This window comes from Vanessa tameamea, chromosome 24 (assembly GCF_037043105.1).
Source record: "Vanessa tameamea isolate UH-Manoa-2023 chromosome 24, ilVanTame1 primary haplotype, whole genome shotgun sequence".
Classification (NCBI taxonomy): Eukaryota; Metazoa; Arthropoda; class Insecta; order Lepidoptera; family Nymphalidae; genus Vanessa; species Vanessa tameamea.
Window position 1 is genome coordinate 2787462 of NC_087332.1, and position 21796 is coordinate 2809257.

At 31.9% G+C, this 21796-nt stretch overlaps 2 protein-coding genes across 5 annotated transcripts in view; one reads left to right on the top strand and one right to left on the bottom strand.

The window, feature by feature from the left end:
* Positions 1–21796, bottom strand: part of LOC113398066 (H/ACA ribonucleoprotein complex subunit 2-like protein) — a 167251-nt gene that overhangs the window by 142946 nt on the left and 2509 nt on the right. The gene's annotated exons all lie outside the window — the stretch shown is intronic.
* On the top strand, positions 21–18699 carry LOC113398062 (rho-related BTB domain-containing protein 1). Of its 4 annotated transcripts, XM_026636636.2 has the most exons (21): positions 21–251; positions 331–423; positions 5090–5272; positions 6961–7064; positions 7582–7665; positions 8086–8199; positions 8679–8886; positions 9623–9715; positions 10004–10159; positions 10628–10713; positions 13058–13184; positions 13449–13586; positions 14154–14177; positions 14900–15013; positions 15642–15812; positions 16277–16464; positions 16965–17022; positions 17178–17311; positions 17652–17773; positions 18181–18277; positions 18429–18699. In XM_026636636.2, exons 3-20 carry the CDS (start codon positions 5093–5095, stop codon positions 18258–18260), a joined length of 2181 nt encoding a protein of 726 aa, XP_026492421.1. In that variant the 5' UTR covers positions 21–251; positions 331–423; positions 5090–5092; the 3' UTR covers positions 18261–18277; positions 18429–18699. The 4 variants fall into 4 exon arrangements, with proteins under 4 accessions (XP_026492421.1, XP_064074808.1, XP_026492423.1 ...); XM_064218738.1 differs by having other exon boundaries at positions 21–423; XM_026636638.2 differs by lacking the exon at positions 14154–14177 and having other exon boundaries at positions 21–423.

Below are 21796 nucleotides of genomic sequence, written 5' to 3' on the forward strand. Positions count from 1 at the left end.
AACCGAGAACCTTAATTAAGGGGTATTGACCACGGAACAAAAGTAGAAAATGAAGACATCAAATAGAGTTTAGACTATGAAACAAAACTGCCTTTTGAAAGTTCAATGACTGGATGAAAATTGTCAATAACAAAATTAAAATGTGCTCGCCTAGTTTGCTTGCGGATCTGCGCAGGGTGTTCATTCATAAAACATGCGCAGAACACTGCAATGCTACAAAATCAACTTCACTCTGTAACCGCTCAGGATAGGTATCGGTGATATTTTCATTAATATTTAAATTAATAGTAATGCCGTTGCGCTAATTCGTGTCATACGCGTTATTTTTAGTGATCAATATATGTGAAAATGTTTAGATGATCGTCATTATAATAGCGAGTGAATCTTAGTGAGTGAACCAATTCAGAATATATTGAAGAATCCGTAAGTGAATTAGCTTTTTTTATTATTATAAAATTAATTTGAATTTTACGAAAGATAAAGTGTTTTCGAAGTGAAGATTGCGTATAATATTACACAAAAGTATGGAATATAAAAATGACTACGTCTACTTCAATTTAAATTAAAACGTCCTTTGTTAGATGTTCGATGAATTGCATAAATTTAAAAATCTATATCTGCTTATTATAACATTATATATGTTTTTTTAATTATTATTAAAAATAATAAATAAATGTTTTCTATTGTCGTCTGTCCTGAACGCATTTTTATGTGTATGAAGCTTTATTTTTAATTGTCAAAATTACCAGCTGTTAAGCAAGTGTGAAATTAATGGCATTTATTATTGTAAACAAAACGGATAATATTTTAAAAAAAGTTACTTAATATATTTAATTTTTAATATGCCTTTGTTTGTAAAATTGGAACAAAATCGGAATTTTTGGAAAGGTTTATGTTTATCATAATATTAATTAATAATATATCTTCAATATGACACTTTCATTTTTAAATAGTAATTTTTTTTTAAATAATATTAATATTTATTTATTTATTATTATTAATTTAATATTTCTTAAGATAAATATTAATTTGTTTACTATGAACTTAATTTGTCATTAACCACTTAACAATGTTTATTACAATCAAGTGCTAAGCAAATAAAATGAACTGAATAATTTACTTTTTTGTAAAAGTAATTTGATTTGATATAAAAATAGAAAAAATTAATTAACTGATTTAAACTATTAAAACAATATATAAATCCATAAAAAAAATTAAGTACAGCAAAGGTTTCTTATCCTAGTTCGTTTATTTAATAGGAACCAATTAATTTGTCTCTTTAATTATTATAGATATTAGTGTATTAATATTTTATTAGTTTCATATATTATTTAAATATTATAATATTTCAGTATTTTTATTTATTTGCATTAACAACATACAGTTGAGAGTTAATATTGGTATTATATTAGGATTTTTGGTGAAAACACGATCAATACAATATAAATAAACTAAAATTATGTAGCTTATTTTAGTAGTGGGTATAATGTATCTATTATTATACCCATATATATATATATATATAATTTGTAGGTTTATTCATAACCATATATCTATATGGTTATGAATAAACCTACAAATTATATCGCTAGGCTACTGAGCTATTGAATTGACATATATTTGTATAATATTATATACATTTATTTATGTTATTTGACTGCAAATTATGAATCACTATGTAATTATTATACTGGATGTAAAAACTATGCCAAATAAATGTAATTATTATTTGGCATAGATCCTCCTTACACAGCCTTTTGACATACTGTTAAATATGAACTAATCAAAGACAGTGAGACAGACAATATTATTACTTTTTAACAGTTTGATATATTCCTGAAAGTTTTTTAATTGCAATTATGTTATATGATGTGGTATATTCATATAGATTTATGTATTTTGACATTTAATTTGCATTTTTAAATATATTATTTTCTATTGATTATATAAATTGAATAAAATCATTTATGGCACTTCGATTGGACATTCAAGTTCTGCTATTTTATCATCTGGTGACATAATACAAAAATTTGTAATTGTATTTTTTTTAATTGTAACTATTTCTAATTATATTTTTGATCAGAAGTGGAAGTTTATGATTTACTATTATAATAAAATTTCATAAGTTATTGTGTGTGTTGAAATAAATACTATCCAAGTTTTTAAGTAGCATATACAATTTCTGTCTAATTCTATAATTGTAGTTCTATTAACAATAATTATTTTAATGATTTCTTTATTATTACTTATAAGACAATCAACAACCTACTATACTGCTATGCTATTTTAGTATTTTTATTTAAATTTTATTTTATTTAATAAACAAATTGAACCAAAAATTTATAATGTTAAATTTATTTGACTAAAAAGGACTCAACTCAAACCAGACACTATCAGCTTGTTTCTTACTTGGTTTAAGAATTCCCGATTAAAAAAAAATCTTAACAACAAATAACTAACATAATTACATATATTATCTGTGTAAAAACCGACAGATTGTCAATTAAAAGCCTAAGTATGAGGCGTTGAAATGAAATTTAAATTTATAGATATTTTTGAAGATAGATACGTTTCCAGGTATAGGCCATTTAATCGCGCCTAAAATGCACAAATCAAAATATAATGATGTATTTAAAAGTAAATCATCAAATTCCTCCGGACGACCGTTTGTATATACAACTTCGTGGCTAGGGGCTGGCCAAGCGGAGAGCTTCCAGGGGCGTAACCGTCTGGGGCGCAAAGCCTGTAGGCTAAGGGCAAACACACTTAGCATTTAATTCGATAGGAAATCTGCTGAACCTTAAATAATAGATTTGTCAAACTCGTACTCAAAGGCGCAAAATTCAAATCTCGCCAAACTCATTCATGAATTGTAACCCTAGTTAAGGTAGTATTTATACACATAAAGGTATGTATGTTTTTGTTTTTCATTATATATTATATTAATATAGAAAGTTACAATTTGGCACGTGGACAAATTCTATCTCCTATTAATAATAATTATAGCATTTACTTTGTGTTTGTAATTTATCTATGATAATATTCGATAATGTTATGTATGTACGCAAAAACAAAAACATAAACGATTTTCCCAGAAATTGTGACGTACATTCTATTAACACTAGGAACAAGAATAAACTTGTTACTCCAAGTACCCGATTACATAGGGTTAGTAACTCTTTTTTGGGGCAATGTATACGTTTTTACAACAGGATCCCAGAAAGCGTTCAAAATTATTCAATTATAAAATTCAAAAGAATCGTTAAAGAGCGTTTGTGTGCTAAAGGATATTACAACACTAATGACTTTTTAGTTGACTGCACACCTTGGGAATGAAATGATCGCCTCCAGGCTGCTTCAAATAACTAAAATATAATTATCATTGTACATAATAATGGTTAAAAAATATATATATATATATCCCGCTGAGTTTCTTTCGCCGGTTCTTCTCAGGTCCGAGGTGCTAAATTCCGAACCGGTGGTAGATTTTTGACAATCAATAAGCAAGTGTAAACACTTCTATATTGAACAAAGATTTTTGACTTTGACTTTGATCTCGTGCTCGGCGGTGAAGGAAAACATCGTGAGGAAACCTGCATTTGTCTAATTTCAACGAAATTCTGCCACATGTGTATTCCACCAACCCGCATTGGAGCAGCGTGGTGGAATATGCTCCAAACCTTCTCCTCAAAGGGAGAGGAGGCCGTAGCCCAGCAGTGGGAAATTTACAGACTGCTAATGTATAGCCTTTACTGATTTGGGAGCGTCGACTCATTTGCTTACAATGTAGAAAAGTATGTAGCCACTTTCTAAACATTTTAATAGGTAACATTAACGTAAGAGTTTTTCATCGGTTTGTCTCGGTAATATCTACTTTCCAGTTCCCTTATGTCGTAGATTTATATTTAATTTAATCTTGTTAATTGACGATTTCAAAGGTCTTATAAAAGTTTCTTTGGGCTATTTTTTTTTTTACGGCGTAGGTTGGCGGACAAACATATGCGACGAGCAGGGGGCCCCTGTTGGTTCGAATTAATTATTTTACCACTGCAGTTATTCGATCGTTATACTTATTTGGCAAAGAATCCCTCGGTACAGTTCAAATATTAGTGAATTTTAAACTTTACTTGTGCTTCTTTGGACGTTATTCATGACCGTCAAAGTATCTCTAAGACGCAGGCCTTGATCGTGGGGATCAATCGTCACAATAAGAAATAGTCATTTTATTTATCTTATCGAATCAAAACATAATCATTGTCCTCCAGAGCTTTTAGCCTTTTTCCTATTCTACTAACATAAGGATCCGCTTACGGTTCGGTCGAAGTTAGTTGAAACAGAAATGGGAATATCGTAATATATTAGTAAAATTGACCCCAAGTTACGATTCAGCTGAGGTTAATTTCTAAGAAGAATAAAATCGGGAACTTTTCGGGTTAGTAGACTTATAACATAAAAAAAAGCTATTTGCAGATATGTATGTGCTAAATTGTACGACAAAAATATTGTCCAATATGCAAAGATCCATATTCATAAGCAGCCCGTATACCGTAGACGTAATGTTTCATTTTCACAGAGAGTATTAATCAATTATCATGAATAATTGTCCACCCTTTCTAGGAATTAAAACACGTTAAAAAACTTTTAACTTAACAATGTTAAGGCCTGGTTTATACGGGGTCACTAACAATGCAGGACAATAAGTCAGTCCGGCGTTGACTTGCTACTGGACTCGTGTAGACGCCTAGTTTCAAGTTCTATTTTCGGGGCCAGTAAATCAGTACAGCGTCTGGCGTTGTATGGACGGGTTCGGGCAGTTGCTGCCCTTTTGTTGTATAGTTTCCACGTACCTTTTTGTAGCTTACTGATAGTCTTAGAACTGAGTTACTGCCCGACCCTGTCTACGTGTAGCCAGTTACTGGGTCCGAAATGCTGAGTCACTGGGTCCAGACCAGACTGACCCCGTGTAAACCATGCATAAGACCCAAAGGTAAATCCTGCGGTGGTGCGTTTTACTGAGAGTTTCGGAAAGTATTATTATATTCGTGTAAGTAATACATACTAGTAAATAAGATAATCCTTTTTGTCATAGATCATGGACAACGAGCAACCGCATCAAGAGCTGGTGAAATGCGTGGTAGTGGGAGATACCGCGGTTGGCAAAACGAGGCTGATCTGCGCACGCGCATGCAACAAGCACGTTTCGCTGTCGCAGCTTCTGACCACCCATGTGCCAACTGTATGGGCGATTGATCAGTATCGGATTTACAAGGACGTAAGTTATATTAACCTTAATTATCACAATGTGTGTTTTAATAACGTGCACAGTGACTTTATTATTGTTATTAAGTTATGAATATACGTGATTAATTACGTTATATTTTATTGATTAAATATAAGTACTTGTAACTCTATCTATTAGCCCTATTGGTCAAACTACTTATGACCGACAAAGGCAATTGAATGTAGTTTCGTCTTATTGGTTAGATTAGGAAAGGGGGAAGTAAATTTTAGTATCCAGTAGTAGGGGTGGGAAGGTTCATACTCCACAATAGTTTTGACCAAGAAGTAGCTGACTGAGATTGTATTTTTATGGAAACGTTTCTTTATGTTGCATGATAATTAAGTCGAAATAAAGATTATTAACACAATCGGTCAGTCATTCTTCTTATCAGGTCTTTTTTTCTTTATTTTTTTTTTTTTTAAATCAGTGCTCATGTACGAACGTTTAACGATTACCTTACATAAGGATTAACTGATAAATACTTACTTATTGAACTAAAAACATTAAATGGCTTCTGTTAATTCAGACACGTTTAGTTTAGTTAAATAAGTTTGATACGAGTGTTTTTATTTATTTTTGACACGTGTCAATGGATATCATTTTTAGTAAAGTCTGTGCGCTATTAGAATGAAATGGAACATTGTCAAAGTATCAAAATCTTCTAGCTGATTATATCTTTGTAGATATTAATGAAGGTGTTTTTATGTGTATTTGTACGTATGTTAAACTTCAGGAATGATTTCTTTTGATTGACTTTACAAAATGTAACATATCTTTGTAATCATTATTTTACTCGAATAATAATGTTACCATTAAAATAAATGTACAACGATATATTATTCCATAAATAAAATATTGCAATAGCAAACCACGAGCAAAAAATCCACACTAACAAACAAGATACAAAGTAGCTCGTGTCATCGACGTGAGTTTGTCAACGCTATCGGCTGGGCCGCGCGTGTCTCAGTTCCAAAAGGCCGGATCCCACTTTGATCGCAGGCGGATTTTACGTTAGAAGGACGTCAAATACAACTATCGTTATATCTAAGCTTCGTTAATCAGTGCAGTAAAATTCTACAGCATTTAATTTATTATTTTTAATTGGATTTAGAACTATCATTTCAATTTGTCACATTGGTCTATAATACAGTGTTGCTATTAAAAAAAATCGGTATATCATTTTCGGTTTTATTTTTTAGCTTTTTTTACTTATTATACTCATTTGCAATTTATAGGAATTACAATTCCGTTAAGACAAACGAAATCACAGTAGAATTTGATTGACGGTATCAAATTCTACCACGATTTCGTTTGTCTATAATAAAATACCTACGGTAGGTGGTAGGTGTATCAAAAATATGGTAACTGTAACGTACCTTGATTAATATATATCTAGAAATATAGTAGGAGACACATTTATCGTAATTTCATATAGTGTAGAAAAAACCAGTTATTCACGATGATGTTCTAGCGACAAATCTAAATCCGAAAATATTTTAAAGTATTCCAGCGAAATTCATCCATTTTCTGAAAGAGAAACCCAAGCTTTACTAAATTAAAACTTCCGGTGGCGAGTGTATCGATTTATCTCTGTATTATTTTAATCATATAAATATTCCCTTTCATTGAAAGAAGTATTTGGTAATTGTTCTGTAATATTTGATATTCTTTCCATAAAGGTATTAGAACGATCATGGGAAGTAGTTGACGGCGTCAACGTTTCACTCAGATTATGGGACACCTTTGGCGATCACGAGAAAGACAGAAGATTCGCTTATGGAAGGTAATTTAAAAAAAACTCTATGAAAAAGTAAATAAATATTTGCTGCTGCTTGGCGCTGGAGCGTCTCCAATTATTTGACAGCCAAACAATAATTATTTGTATTGCTGTGGTTTGGTTTGGATGGGCCAGTGTATTGACATAAAGGTCCATCTTAGATGTCATTGTTGACGGCAAATTTAAGTTATATGAAGAGGTTTATAATTCTTATAGGATTACTCCTTATCAATGGATGGAAGTGGCCACTGTTTGGTTGCCCATTTGTTAGTCCGCCTGCCTAAAATACTTTTAAAAAGTCCTGTCATATAATTTTACGCAACGGTACAACATTAAGAGGCTTTAGCCCAGCAGTGGGAAATTTACAGGCTGCTAATGTAATGTATGTACAACATTAATTGTTAAGAAGTCTGTAGAGAAACCAAAAAAAGGAACATTGTCTTCATTTTTCCCAGTTGTTTGTCCAATTTTATTCACTTGATTTGTAGATTTTAATTATATAACTACGTTGTTCTTGTTCTAGATCTGATGTTGTTTTATTATGCTTTTCAATTACGAATCCAATATCATTGAGAAATTGTGGTGCGATGTGGTATCCGGAAATAAGGTATCTATGTTATTTTTAAATTAAATCCTTGAAATTAAACGTTGCTCTATACCATACGTGGTTCTTAACAGATGATTAAGGTTGAAAATCCGGACCACGTTTCTGTGCTTAATTGATATTTATATTTTCATCTCGTGACTCGGTGGTGAGAGAAAATATCGTGGGCAAACTATGATAGTTCTCTAGGCAGCTGAGTATATTTGCCAACCTGTTGTAAAGGAGCGTAAATTTTAAAGCAATTCCATGCATGTAATCGTTTTTAGTACCGGTGACAATACAATCAAATATATCCATGCTCTCAAAGAATAATATAATGAAAGCTTTTTTTTGAAAGAAACTCTTTTGACTTAGATGTGTGTAAGTTACTTCATATAATACCTACGTGACACGATAAAAGTCAAGGTCATTAATGTATTTTAGGAGATTCTGCCCAAACACACCGATATTACTCGTTGGTTGTAAGAACGATCTAAGATACATGTACAGAGATGAAACGTATTTGAATTATTGCAAGGATCGAAGCCCATTTATCAGGTAAGTAATTTACTTCCTACGCATTCTCATTATCTGTTTTATATTTAGCACATCCACACATCAAAATATCCACAGTTACATAATCAACCAGCTAAGACGTCGATATCTGGGTAGGTACTACCCACTCATCAGATATTCTACCGTCAAACAACAGTACTCCGTATTGTTGGGTTCCGGTTTAAAGGGTGAGTGAGCCAGTGTAAGTCTGCACTTACACTGGATCACTCACCTGTGCCTGTGCACCAAGGATAACATCTTAGTTTGCAAGTTATTGGCGCATTGGCAATGTAAGGAATGGTTAATATTTCTTACAGTGCCATTGTCTATGGGCGGTGGTGACCACTTACCATCAGGTGGCCCATATGCTCGTCCGCCAACCTATGCAATAAAAAAACACGTATATCACATACTGAGAAGTAATTTTTAGCGCGACCCGTTTTAGTAAAGACCTTCCCATGATTATGTTTTATACTGACCAGGGCTCCAAGGAAAAGCGATCTGGTGATGCCAGATCAAGGTCGCGCTTTGGCCCACGAATTCGGTATCTACTATTACGAAACATCAGTGTTCACGTATTACGGTGTTAATGAAGTGTTTGAAAACGCAATACGAGCGGCTTTGATTGCAAGACGACAGCAGAGGTTTTGGATGACGAATTTGAAAAGAGTTCAAAGACCATTGCTTCAGGTAAAATTTAATACTCTATATTCTCGATGGTGGGGCTTTGGTTGGCAGGTACCACCCACGGGTTACCGTTCTATCATCCAACAGCATTAATTAATATTGTTGTCTTCCGATTTGAAGATTGAATGACCTAGTGTAATTTTAGTCACAAGGGACATAACATCTTAGTTCCCAAGGTTGGTGGTTAATGTGACGATGATTATAAAGGCGAAGGTAACTTACTGATAATAAAGTCTGCCTTTCTAAACTCACTTAATTATTTATAAAATCTCTTAATAAAAATAGTTCGTCACAGAAAAAGCTACCTTCTTGAGTTATGTGAGAAATGTGAGTGTTTCTACAAAGTGATTGAAAATCACATTTATATAGAACCTTTTTTTTAAAAGAATAGTAGCAATGCCCCAAATTAATTAAAGAAATACTAATATTTCTATTTATCCCTCCTTTTAAGCTTATCACTTGTGTTAGGAGTGGGGACGACTATAGCCAAAGGGCTCAGGATCGATCCTGAGAGTGTACATCGCTAGACGGCCCGTAAACTATTACGCTACTGATGCTAAAAACGACATCAGACGCTCAAACGAAGTGTAATTTTAAACTTTTATTATAACAAATCGTGGTTCCATAAACTTATCATGACAATTAGTTATGGAGACGTCATCAAATTAAAATTTAAACAGTCAAAAATGCCAAAATTGTTTGTGCCGTAAAAGTTTTGAGTGTCTCTCTTCTGTTTTAGGCTCCATTCAGACCACCCAGACCTCTAGAGCCAGAAGTGGTTATAGCAAATAGCGTTCTTTTGGAAAATATGACGACGCTTTTGAGGCAACAGGTAAATACTATTAAATACAATCATTTTAGGATAATAAAACAGTTTTATACTTATCTAAAAAATGCTCAACTACATAACTAATAGTCTGTTCGAGTACGTTTCCCTAGCTTTCAATAATTTAATTTTGGAAATTATTTATAAATTGACAATAATATGTTTATTTTTATGAATAAAATGTCAATATGGCATCATATTCGACTATGTCGTTAATCATGAAGTACTTAATGCATTTGGTGCTTGACAAACTTATGTTTAACTTGAACAAATTTAATCGGTATTTTTTGCCAGTATTTCTCGGACATGGTGATAATTTGCGGTGCCAAAGGATTTCCGGTACATCGATTCGTAATGGCCGCTGCTTGTGAAGCTTTCCATCGTCTCCTTACAACGGATTGTGTCAGCTTATCCGCGGAACTTGCAAGAAGCTCCAGTGAGAGTAGTATGGTAATATATATATACATAATTTGTCTTTAACGCTTAGGTATAACGTATCTTCGTAACGTATCTTTAAATCGTATAGAGTTTTGCCAATATAAATTTGTTATATACACATAGCCTTAGCTTAGTTATATATGTGATATATGTTATACGTGTTGCTATGGTTAACGCTCGTGTTTATTGTTACTCGGGTTGCTATGGGAAACATCCTTCTTAGCAATAAACTAACAAGCAATTGAACGTGTTTTTCTATTATCCACAAACATCTCAATATAGGCATAGTCTCTTTGGCTATGATACTACCAGAAATTACAGTCTTTAAAATTACAGTTATGTGGTTAGAAAGCTGTTTTATGGCACTTATCATTTTGCAAGTGTGCTATCAAAATTCTGTCTTCACTCGAACATGTAAATAGTTAGAACATATAGACAGAAAAGATTTTCCTTGGACCGAAATGGACTTAATAATTTCAGGTAAGCAGCATGGGAGAAGCGACGACTGGCGAGTTTAACGAAGACACGGAATACTTAATAAGACAAGATCAAGCGAAACAGATGAGGTGAGTTACTGGATGTTTTTTAATTTATTAGGATATCCTACAAAGAATATCACACAACTTAACAACAACAACCTTGAAAGGTATGTCTACTTGCTCCTACCGTTATAAGATACATGTAGCACGTACCGTATATAATAGGAAATATTAATTATTGAAAACTAAACATATTATATTTCTTACATAGAATAACAATATTTGTCATTAAACAAAATTAAATACATTATTTGCCTACGTTACGCAAAGCAGCAGTTTTTAGCCTTTAGCTTTCGATTTCTAGATGGTAAAAGTCGTGATTGATATTCTCGGTCTCAGTTTACTCTGGAATCAAAAGAGCATTATGGTCAGAGACTTAATCGACTTTTATTAGTTCGAAATAAATAGCTTATTTCAAACACCACGTACCCTGACGATACTCATTCATATCAAGGAAAAAATAACCCATCCAAAACTGCGCAAATACTCACCTATTTAAATTTACATTTAACATATTTAAAAGAGATAAAAATGGAAAAACTATAAAAAAGGTAAACGTCTTCAGATAGTCCTCAGATATATGTAAACTCTCTTCCAGTTATTCTCAAGTGATAGAAGTGGCTTATTTCAAATAATGACAAATGAATATTATAATATCGGCTGATTCTTGTAGTGTATTTCTTGTATTGCGGGTAAATTAGTGGCAAAAGGCGATCGAATGACGCTGTACTTTGGGTGTAATAAATCACAGCAAACTGGCTATGTATGACATTTGACAGTAACAAATGTATCGGGAAGACCTTTAAATACTTGTTGGGAACAAATGGAAAATGGTTAAAAATATATATATATATATCCCGCTTTCTTTCGCCGGTTCTTCTCAGGTCCGAGGTGCTAAATTCTGAACCGGTGGTAGATTTTTGACAGTCAATAAGCAAGTGTAAACACTTCTATATTGAATAAAGATTTTTGACTTTGACTTTGACTTTGACAGGATATAGTACATAATGAGCCGAGATGGCCCAGTGGTTAGAACGCGTGCATCTTAACCGATGATTTCGGGTTCAAACCCAGGCAGGCACCACTGAATTTACATGTGCTTAATTTGTTTATAATTCATCTCGTGCTCAGCGGTGAAGGAAAACATCGTGAGGAAACCTGCATGTGTCTAATTTCAACGAAATTCTGCCACATGTGTATTCCACCAACCCGCATTGGAGCAGCGTGGTGGAATATGCTCCATACCTTCTCCTCAACGGGAGAGGAGGCCTTAGCCCAGCAGTGGGAAATTTACAGGATATAGTATTGTTTGCTAATGATACTTCCTTAGTTTTTAAAGTTAATAGAAAGCAGGTACAGTATGACGATGTAAACAATGCTATCTCTGATATAGTACACTGGTTTAGCGTAAATAACCTTAGACTGAATAATAAAAAAAACAAAATTTTAAAATTTAGTACACCAAATGTGCAAAATGTAAAAGCTGAAGTACTTATCGATGGGAAATCGATAGATCCAGTTGAGTCAGCTGAATTTCTTGGCCTTACTGTTGATTCCAAGTTGCAATGGGTCCCCCATATTAACGGAAAGGCGAGTAGACTGAGTTCTGCGACATTTACGGTAAAAAAAATTAGATTATTTACCGATGTTGATACGACTCGCTTAGTATATTTCAGTTACTTTAACAGTATAATGTCTGACATTATTTTTAATATTTCAGTTACTTTAACAATATTATGCTTTGGGGTAACGCAGCCGCTGTCCATACTATAATTGTGCTTCAGTAAAGGGCTATTCGCGCAAAGAAATTAAGATATTAACTGTTGCTTCTCAATATATATTCTGTAATGTTATGTATGTACGGAACTTGTTACTCTTGTTACTCGACTGCATAGAGTCAATATCTCTTTTGTGAAAGCGTTCAAGATGCCTCTGTTGCCAAATTTAAAAAATAAAAGGTTATTTTACAATTAGTGAATTTATGATTGATAGCACACTTTGGGAATGAAACTAACGCCTTCTGGTTATTTTTATCCATAGTCAATGTATGTAAATATTAAAAGTGACAAAAAAAAAGATACGCTGAGTTTCTTTCTTTCCGATACTTCTCAGGTCAAGGTTTTTTCTTTTCCGAACCGGTGGTAGTGTTTAATTTGACTATTAATAAGTTAGTGTAATAATTATATTGAATAAAGAAATTTGAGTTTGATGATGAGATGATGTGGTCAAGTCACATACCGTCTTTTTAAAGTCAATTTTAATGTTCTCTAAATTGTCAGTATGGACCAAATTTTAACGAGTTACTAAATAAAATGTTATTACTATTCTATGGGCTCTGATAACTAAAATATATTCATATACTTTGTCATAGAGTATGGGATCAAATCAAACGTCGATCGTCTTGTCAAATTCTACCCCTCAGTGATAATTGCAAGAAACCGCCGGACTTATATAGAGAAGTGAATCATCCAGCCATTATTTCTATAAGAGTTGTGAAGGTAAGTTGAAAATCTCATAATAAATGAATATAAATATCAGCATTAGCAGGTTTCCTGTCCTAACAGCAGTCACAATAACCATGAATCATGTGGTAGGACAGACAGAGATAGGGTTAACATAAATGTTGATATTGATTTCACACGTTAGCGACTCGTGTTTATCTTTATACTCGTATAAATGTGAGATATACACAGCTCCTGCTGTTTCATTATCTGTTTAAACTAATTGACAGATTTATACTACAGATGATAAATTATTTCCAGTGCGACAAGATCCAACATGCGACGTCACAGACACAAACAATAGTGACGATGAGTAAACTAATATCGCAGATCGTGATGCAGGAGATAATAAACTTTGTTTACACGGGCGTGATTGAAAGCGGAGCGTTTAAACAGCAGGTCAGTGGACTTTATTACGTTGTACTACAACACATTTTGGTTTGGCTTTTTCGTATCGCCTTTAGGTTTAGAGTGCACTGCGATTCATTTTATTATGATGACAAAAAGTGTTCTAGGTATTATTGGTCAAAATGTATTGAGTGTTTATTATTATTATTTGATATTTATAATTTTATAGAATAAAATGTACACGCAAATATCTCTGGTTCTTCTAGGGTCTAATTCTAGAGCCTGATATGTATTAGTTCTCTATCGTTAAAGGTTTAAATTATTGCCCATCTTAAGTGAAATATATTTATGTTTATGAATACTAGATTTAATTGCAAATAGAATACACTTATATTTTTTTTTAATCGCAGTGGATTCTAAAACTTTGCTTTGTTTAAATCTTATATTTTATAATAAACTTTGTTAATATAGTTCGCTGCTTTTGTATCGACTGTCTTTAATCATAGTCTATTTCCTATTGCTATCTATTATTTAATAATTATATGACTATTTTTATGTATTCGATTAATTATAATATTAAATAAAAATATAATAATAAATTAATAATGTCTTCTGCAGTCCGCTGCTATTGGATTATTACTGGTAATTTCATTAAATATAATAAATATTTCATAAATCATGATTAATAATTTCTCATTATTATTTTTATTTATTATTAAAATGTTTAATATTGTATGCGTTATATTAACATTTATATTTTAACGCTGTACTTTCACATGTAGCTTTTCTATTAAACTTCATAGCACTAAGATTATAAAGTATGTAGACTTTATTTTACTTTTAATCTATCGTTGCACGCGCATTATTTCTTATTCGTTCATCTTCATCACCTTTTAAAACAGCCGTAATACTAAATTTCAAATTATAATGTATTTTTTTACTAATATATATATTATTATTTTCTTTATATAATAGTAATTCGTAAAATTGCATAATAAAACATAATAACATAAAACTTTTTCGATGTTGGGTTATTAAACTAAAAAGAAAATACTATTTCTTAATTTTCCCATGAAGCCTATTAAACGTTTTGTTAGCCTCATACAGTAATAGTCACCCTTCACCGCTTCAACTACCCTTATAGCAGAGGGGGATCAAACCACTAACAAAATAATCGCTAAGATCGGTATGAGATAGGCTAGACATAAAAGTCTGCCAAATTAGATTTTCAGGCAGTTCACATAATGTTCCAAGCCCAAATAACGAACTGACTTGGTGTATTTACAAATAATATATTGTAATGGGCTATGATGATACACTTGATTTTTTTTGTATGCAATCGGTCACTAATAATATTGTAACAGGAAATCCGTCAAGCGGCCGAGCTCCTCGGATTCCACGAGCTGACGAAACTCAGCCAGTTCATACTTGACCAGCATTTGCTCTTCGATAAGGGTTTTATGCACCAGTTTCATACAGTAAGTCTTGAACTCATTTTAATTGATGATTATTAATATTGGAAGACCAAATAGATCAAAGGAGGCTTTTATCGTTCTCGCTCCTTAAAAACAATCATCTGTAATAGGAAATGGGTATATTAACAATACTGTCAAAATATCACAGCAATAAAAATGAATTAAGTCCCAAGTTTTTAGTATTACTTTCACGCGTTTCTTATTTGAAGTTGGTTAGATAGAATTTCCTTATTTCTCAATTCTTGTGAAAATCAAAATTGATCGCAAATTGCTCTCGATTTTGCAAAAACTTCTTAAAATGATTATCTATTGGGATAGAAATTCGGTTAATAAATAATAAATATTTCTACTAGATTATTAAAAGTAAAAACATTAAAATATACTGAACTGTATCTGCATCCAAGTATCCAAATAAAAAATTGTTTAAAATTTGATTTATCTTCTTGCCTATTTCCGACTTTTTCTAAAAGTGTCATGCGTCCTCTAAAATTCCGTGTAAGTTATGAACTCGTGGTGAATGTCCTAATAAAACAATTTATAAGTTAAGATGTCTACGAGATTCCTTGAAGATAAGATTTTAAAATTATTCATTCGTTATAAGGTACCAAATAAATACAATACATATTTTCAGCCATTACCGACGAGACTCCGCGATATGTGCGTGGAGCAAAACTTGTTCGCGGATGTAACCTTCGATCTAGATGATGGGATACATTTAGCTCACAGGGCGATGCTCATGGCGCGATGTGATCCTATGAAAGCCATGTTTCAAGGACATTTCAGGGAGAGCACTTCAAGAGTGGTAAGTTTGAATTATTTTTTTTATTTGATTTTTTTTTTAATGCTAGAAGCATTTGGAACTTACTAGTTCTTAATCTTAGTGATTTTGATACGGACCTTATTCTGGATGAGAATATTTTATAGCATACGCATCTCCTTTTTGGTATTTCTCTTTCTAATGAGAATCTCTTTGATGGCAACGTTTCTTATAATCTTGATAACAATCATCCTGGTTGTTTTACAAATAGCTGCTAAAAATTAACTCATTTCCTTGATATATAATTGAAATAGTTCAATGGTCACATATATCATAAAGTGATAAATAATCAAATTTATTTATAGTCGCAAGTCGGTTTCTAATATTTAACGAATCAGATACGAAGTTAGTTCACAAAGAATAGTAAATAAAAAAAGGGATGAGATGAACACTCTCGTAATTTTTTCAGGAACACCTTAGTTCTTACGATTTTGAAAATTTTGTTTCAGATATCTTTCCCAGGCGTAAAAATGTATGCGTTTCACATACTGCTTTGCTATATTTATTCCGACAAGATACCAACCGTCGAACCTACTAGATGTCTCGAGTTGTTGGAGCTGGCGAACAGACTATGTATGAATAGATTAGTCAACCTCGTAGAGGCTAGGGTTATAGATCAACTACAGCACCAGGATAGGTAAGAATTACATTTGATTATTTAATCATAGTGAAAATTTGTATTGAATGACTTAATTTTTGTGTCCATCGCTTTTTCCGACCATTATTTATAAGTAAACCCTTTCGTACTGTTCGTTATTACAAAAGTTCGCGCATCTTAGAGATATGCTTTAACATATGAACCTTGGCAAACACCAGAGTTTTTAAGTGTTTGTGTTTATAACTAATCTCGCTCTTGAAGGTGAAGGAAACCTGCTGAGGCCGAAATTATGGCACATGTGTATTTACTAATCGAAAAACTGTGGTGGAATGAGTTTTAAATATTCCCCTCAAAATGAAATGAGAACTTTGCTCAGCATTAGGACATTTAGTGGCTGATAATACACTTGCCGTTTGGCGCTATATTAATTGGTACTGTTGAAAATTATCTAATATTCCTAATCCATTTTTATTGGCTAACGGAATTTTCAGTATGTTTATTTTTCATTTTGTTTTTAATATATCATTTGATTGTTTTAGACTCGGCGAAGATGACCAGGTTGTGGAAATCGCACTTTCATTGCTTGAGTCTGTTAAGGTTAGTCTTTTTTTTAAAGATTCTACTCGTCAAATCTTTTGCGCAAAAGTTGTCTGGAAAAGATCGCTTTGTATAAGTAAATATTTCCTCATATATACAGATGTAATTGGTATGATAAAGAGTTATAGAGACTTCTCCTTCATGGTCGCCAACAGCTGCACAACGCACACAACCTGTCGGAGTGGTGCACGTGGCGCCTGTGCGGCGCGTACGACCGCGTGTGCCGCGCCAGGCACCTCAGCGTGTCGTCCAGGGAGTACTTGGCCGACAATCGCTGGCCGCCTGTCTGGTGAGACACTATTAATAAGTTTATAGTCACATAAAATTAATGACAACTTTGACCTTGAATTGACAAGATCTAATTGGTCGAGATTTAAAATAATCTATGGTATTCTTTATGGATACGTAACTGTTTTTTTTTTCGGAACTTTGGTAGTAAGATTAAAGGGGATCTAAGTAGTTTAGTTTTATATGTTTTATGTAAAGATATATTCTTGAATAACTATAGTATAGTAATTAATTTAGCAGAGCAAATGGCATGTTATTAGTTAAGAAAAATCGTCCTTGAACATTTTATCTTTCTGATTTTAATGAACATATTTTTTAAATGTATAATTCAATACTTACAGGTATGTTAAAGAATTCGACTACTACCAGAAATGCGTTACGGAACAGTCAAAAGAACAAAAAGAAATCCGACCGACGACATCATTACAGGCCAATCAGCAGACTGGCTGTTTATGTTTTTCCAGTAAGTATTTTTTTATATAAGTCATTTTCACCTTTATGTACATAAATATAAGCTTTACTATTACTCTCTGGTGTCATAATGCCTAATGTTTTTGATGAGAAATAATGCCTTGAACGAAACTGGTATGACCATTATACCGTCATGCCCCTCTCGTTTGTGTGGCGCGTGTATTATACTTCGTTGCTATTTATTATTAGACTATCGAAACTCTGTTTTTATAAAAAAAAACATCATATTTATTTATTGGTTTACTGTAATTTTAAATTATTATAATAACAATGTTGATGTTTCACATCGAGTCCGTGACGGCTCCAAGTATTTTTACGTAGACGCAAATGTTATATATACTCAGTATCTACACAGCGATATAAAGAAATTGAAAAAGAGATAGACATATTTGTTTTTAGGTAAAGTGCGTCGCGAGAGCGGTCCGGCGGACGCCACGACCGCACTGTGCCGCACCGACCCGCAGCAGCCGCCGCTCTGACACCTGCCTTACTGGAGGTGAGTTCACACACACGAATATCACGTCGTCCTGGGTTCAAATACTGGGCAGATAAAAATTTATTAAGTTTTGCCGTCAAGACAATCGATAGTCTGGAGTATAATTCTACCTTTACAATTTTAATTAAACTATAAGTGCTTTGTTTCGCAGATCGCTCCGTGTTGCGGTTCTCCTACCAGTGTCCGTCTGCTTCATGAGCACGATATTGACGATTCTAATACTTTTCCACGTTTACACTTAAACATATAACTTTACATATTATACACAAACTTGGATTAACTAGTGCGAAAGGGTCACTAAATCACAACACAATCAGTCAAAAAAAAAGTTGTCTATGCCCATTATATTACATAATCTGAAATCCCCCTTACTATGCTTCTATGACTATACCAACTACGATATTCTTATACTACAAGTACAATACTTCAATACATAATAAACATTCACAATACGCTACAGAATGTCAACGTGTTAGGTTTGAAATCGATTTATGAATTATGTGGAATTAATGGTGTGACAAAAAATTTCTAAGGTTTGGAAAACGACCCATAAATTAAATTACGTATAAACATAATATTTCTAATTAATTGTAACTTTGTATTACAAAAAACAAAATAATTAAAAGTTTAGGTTCGTTTCGAAAATTATTTTTACTTATTTTGTGTTTTTTTTTTATCTGTGGACCAGTGTTACCAGTGTACAGTATACGAATGTTATTAATTTTTCATATTATTCAATATTCATTATTATTATCTACTTCGAAATTATTTTTTATAGTTTAATTTCATAGCGTTTAAATAATAAATACTTGATAAGTGATGTAAGTTAAGCTTAAAAAGATGTCAATCTTAGACTTATTGTATCGACGGCACGTTTGCGACTAATATTTGTGTTATGCAACACATTCCTATAGATCTATTCACTCGTTCTCTTCTACATTAAACTACATCTTTATCTATATCTTAAAACCAAAAATTATCATATAATCTTAATTGTGTTTTTTTTGCTGTCTTCACTCATAAGATAAAGACTAGACTAGACTAGACTCACGCACTTGAATACATCTTTTAAGTGTAAGCTCGAGCGTCACTCAATACTAATGAACATCAATAATTTAACGTGTACGGGCGCACTAGCGTTAGTGAATAGATCTATATTCATTCAAAAATCCAAAATACGCTCTTGATATTTAAAAATACAATTTTAAATTTCGAATACATTCATGAAACCGTTTGAATTCGAGCCATTAGCTATGTCTAAGAAGAGATACGGTTAAAGAACTTTTAAATATTTCTCCCAACTAACAATGGTTATACAAAAACTCATTTAAAATGTGATAACGATTATCAAGAAAGCATTCAAGACAGGTAAAGAATATTTTGTCGTAATGACACTGACTTTTTTAAATGTAAGTATTTGTTACTACAATTAATAATCTATTTTACAACCTTTAGTTGATAATATAACATTAAATAATATAGGTAAATGTAACGCTTGATAATTCTTATAATATAACTTCAAATCTTGAAAATTTCGTACAAGTAATGTGACCGAATTTTAAAATACAATAGAAACGCACTTTTCCGCAATAATTAAGACTTCGCATATATAAAAAGTATTTCTAAGAAAAAAAATGTAACTGTCACTTTTTTACCCCCCTTTGTCTCTAGTAAGTAATACAATTATAAATATTACTGAAAAGGCTAAATAGTGTTACCATAATTGTCTCTTTAATAAATAAAAAATATTCTTAAAAACAACTTTAAGCCTACATTTTAAATATATATACATATATATTTAATTTATCATTAATAATAGTATTCATAGACAAGATATGTTTGATATATAATTAAATAGTATTAATCTTAGCAATATTGACACGGCTCATATTTTTGTACATCATTTATTCATCATGTAGTGTAAGATTTTAATCGCATAAGTAAAATACATTAAAAGTAAAGCATGACTTCGATTTATATATATATAAAGATCCGGCGGGCATAGACAAATCTACAGGTTGATTGGTTTAATTACAGTTAAGACCAAATGTATAAGCACATAACAATAATTTGTACGAAACCTAATCAATTGAAAATTGGGTGACTCATTGCCAAGATGGCGGCTATTTTATTCCAGGAATCGGGTAAAATGAAAACCAAAAAGTTCTTGGTTGTTAAACTGAATTTACATCGCACCTAACATTTGGTCTATGATCAATCTGTTCAATATTGTTCGTTGACTTTTGACAAGTTTCCAAAATAAATTACGACTTAAATATGCGAATATATATTATTATTTTCATTGTTACCAAAATAACGAATATTTCGTCGATTGTGGATGAGTCGCTTCGAAAATGATCTTCGAATGCTTTTTATCTAAGCCCGCAGGTCTTATTAGTATGATAGTTTAATTTTTAAAACACCTTAAAGTACGCGTTTTTAATAAGATTATTCAATTTTTTATGATAAGATTGTCTACTTTTGTATCGGCTTGTACGGTTGATTAGGCGTATATTTTGTAAATAAATTTATTATTTCCATTAAGTTGCTATAGGCCATAGGGTGATGTAGGTAGTCTGTGATAGGTATCAGAACTGTGATTAGAATGGTCAAACCATCGTTACCAAAGAGTTCTATCTGTTGTCTATTGTAACTGACTTGGTTAACATTTGATTTATTTACATGTGTTAAGATTAATAGGACAAGGTTTTCTGATTCGATTTCTATTAGTCATTAAAATATTATTTTTTAAATTTATTTATGTTTAAATTTTTGCAAATAAATTAAAAGTTTAGTTACAAATGATTACAGATAGGTATAATGTTGCTTGAGAATTGATTGTTTATAATATTGCTTAGTGTATCGAATAGTTTTAAATTTATAATATTACATAAATTAATTATAATTATAAAATAATCCTTTGTACGACATTTATTATTTTCCCTATTAAAATATTTAGTGTATTTTAAACTATAAATGGTACATCAATTTAAATATGTATATTTTGTGTAAAGAAAAATGTCTGTACTGATTCTTAGCACGATTTTATCTTTTTGTTCACGCACAACATGACTTCCTTAATTTCGTAATGAAATAAAATTTAAATTTCTTCACTCACGGCTATTTACTCATAGAACATTATAGGATAAACAAATTGAATAAAGAATAAAATTTTCACTTTAATATCATAATATAAAAAATATATAACTTTGGAAATTACGACATTATGGACTTACCACACAGAAATAGCAAACAAACTATTGATATTATTATGTATTTTAAAGTTATATAATTTTAAGGTTATTTTTGTATTTTTTTAGCACATAAAGAAAACGCTGTAAAAAATCCAATTCCGCTACATTTCTATAACTTAGACACTATTTTATAGATATTTATCACTTGGTAAGAATTCGGAGTACAAAAAGTCACAATTAATATTTTCGTTAGTTTTTATAGCGTTGCACATTTTTATTAAAAATGAAGAGCTAATAATGAAATACAAATTTTGGATGTAAACAA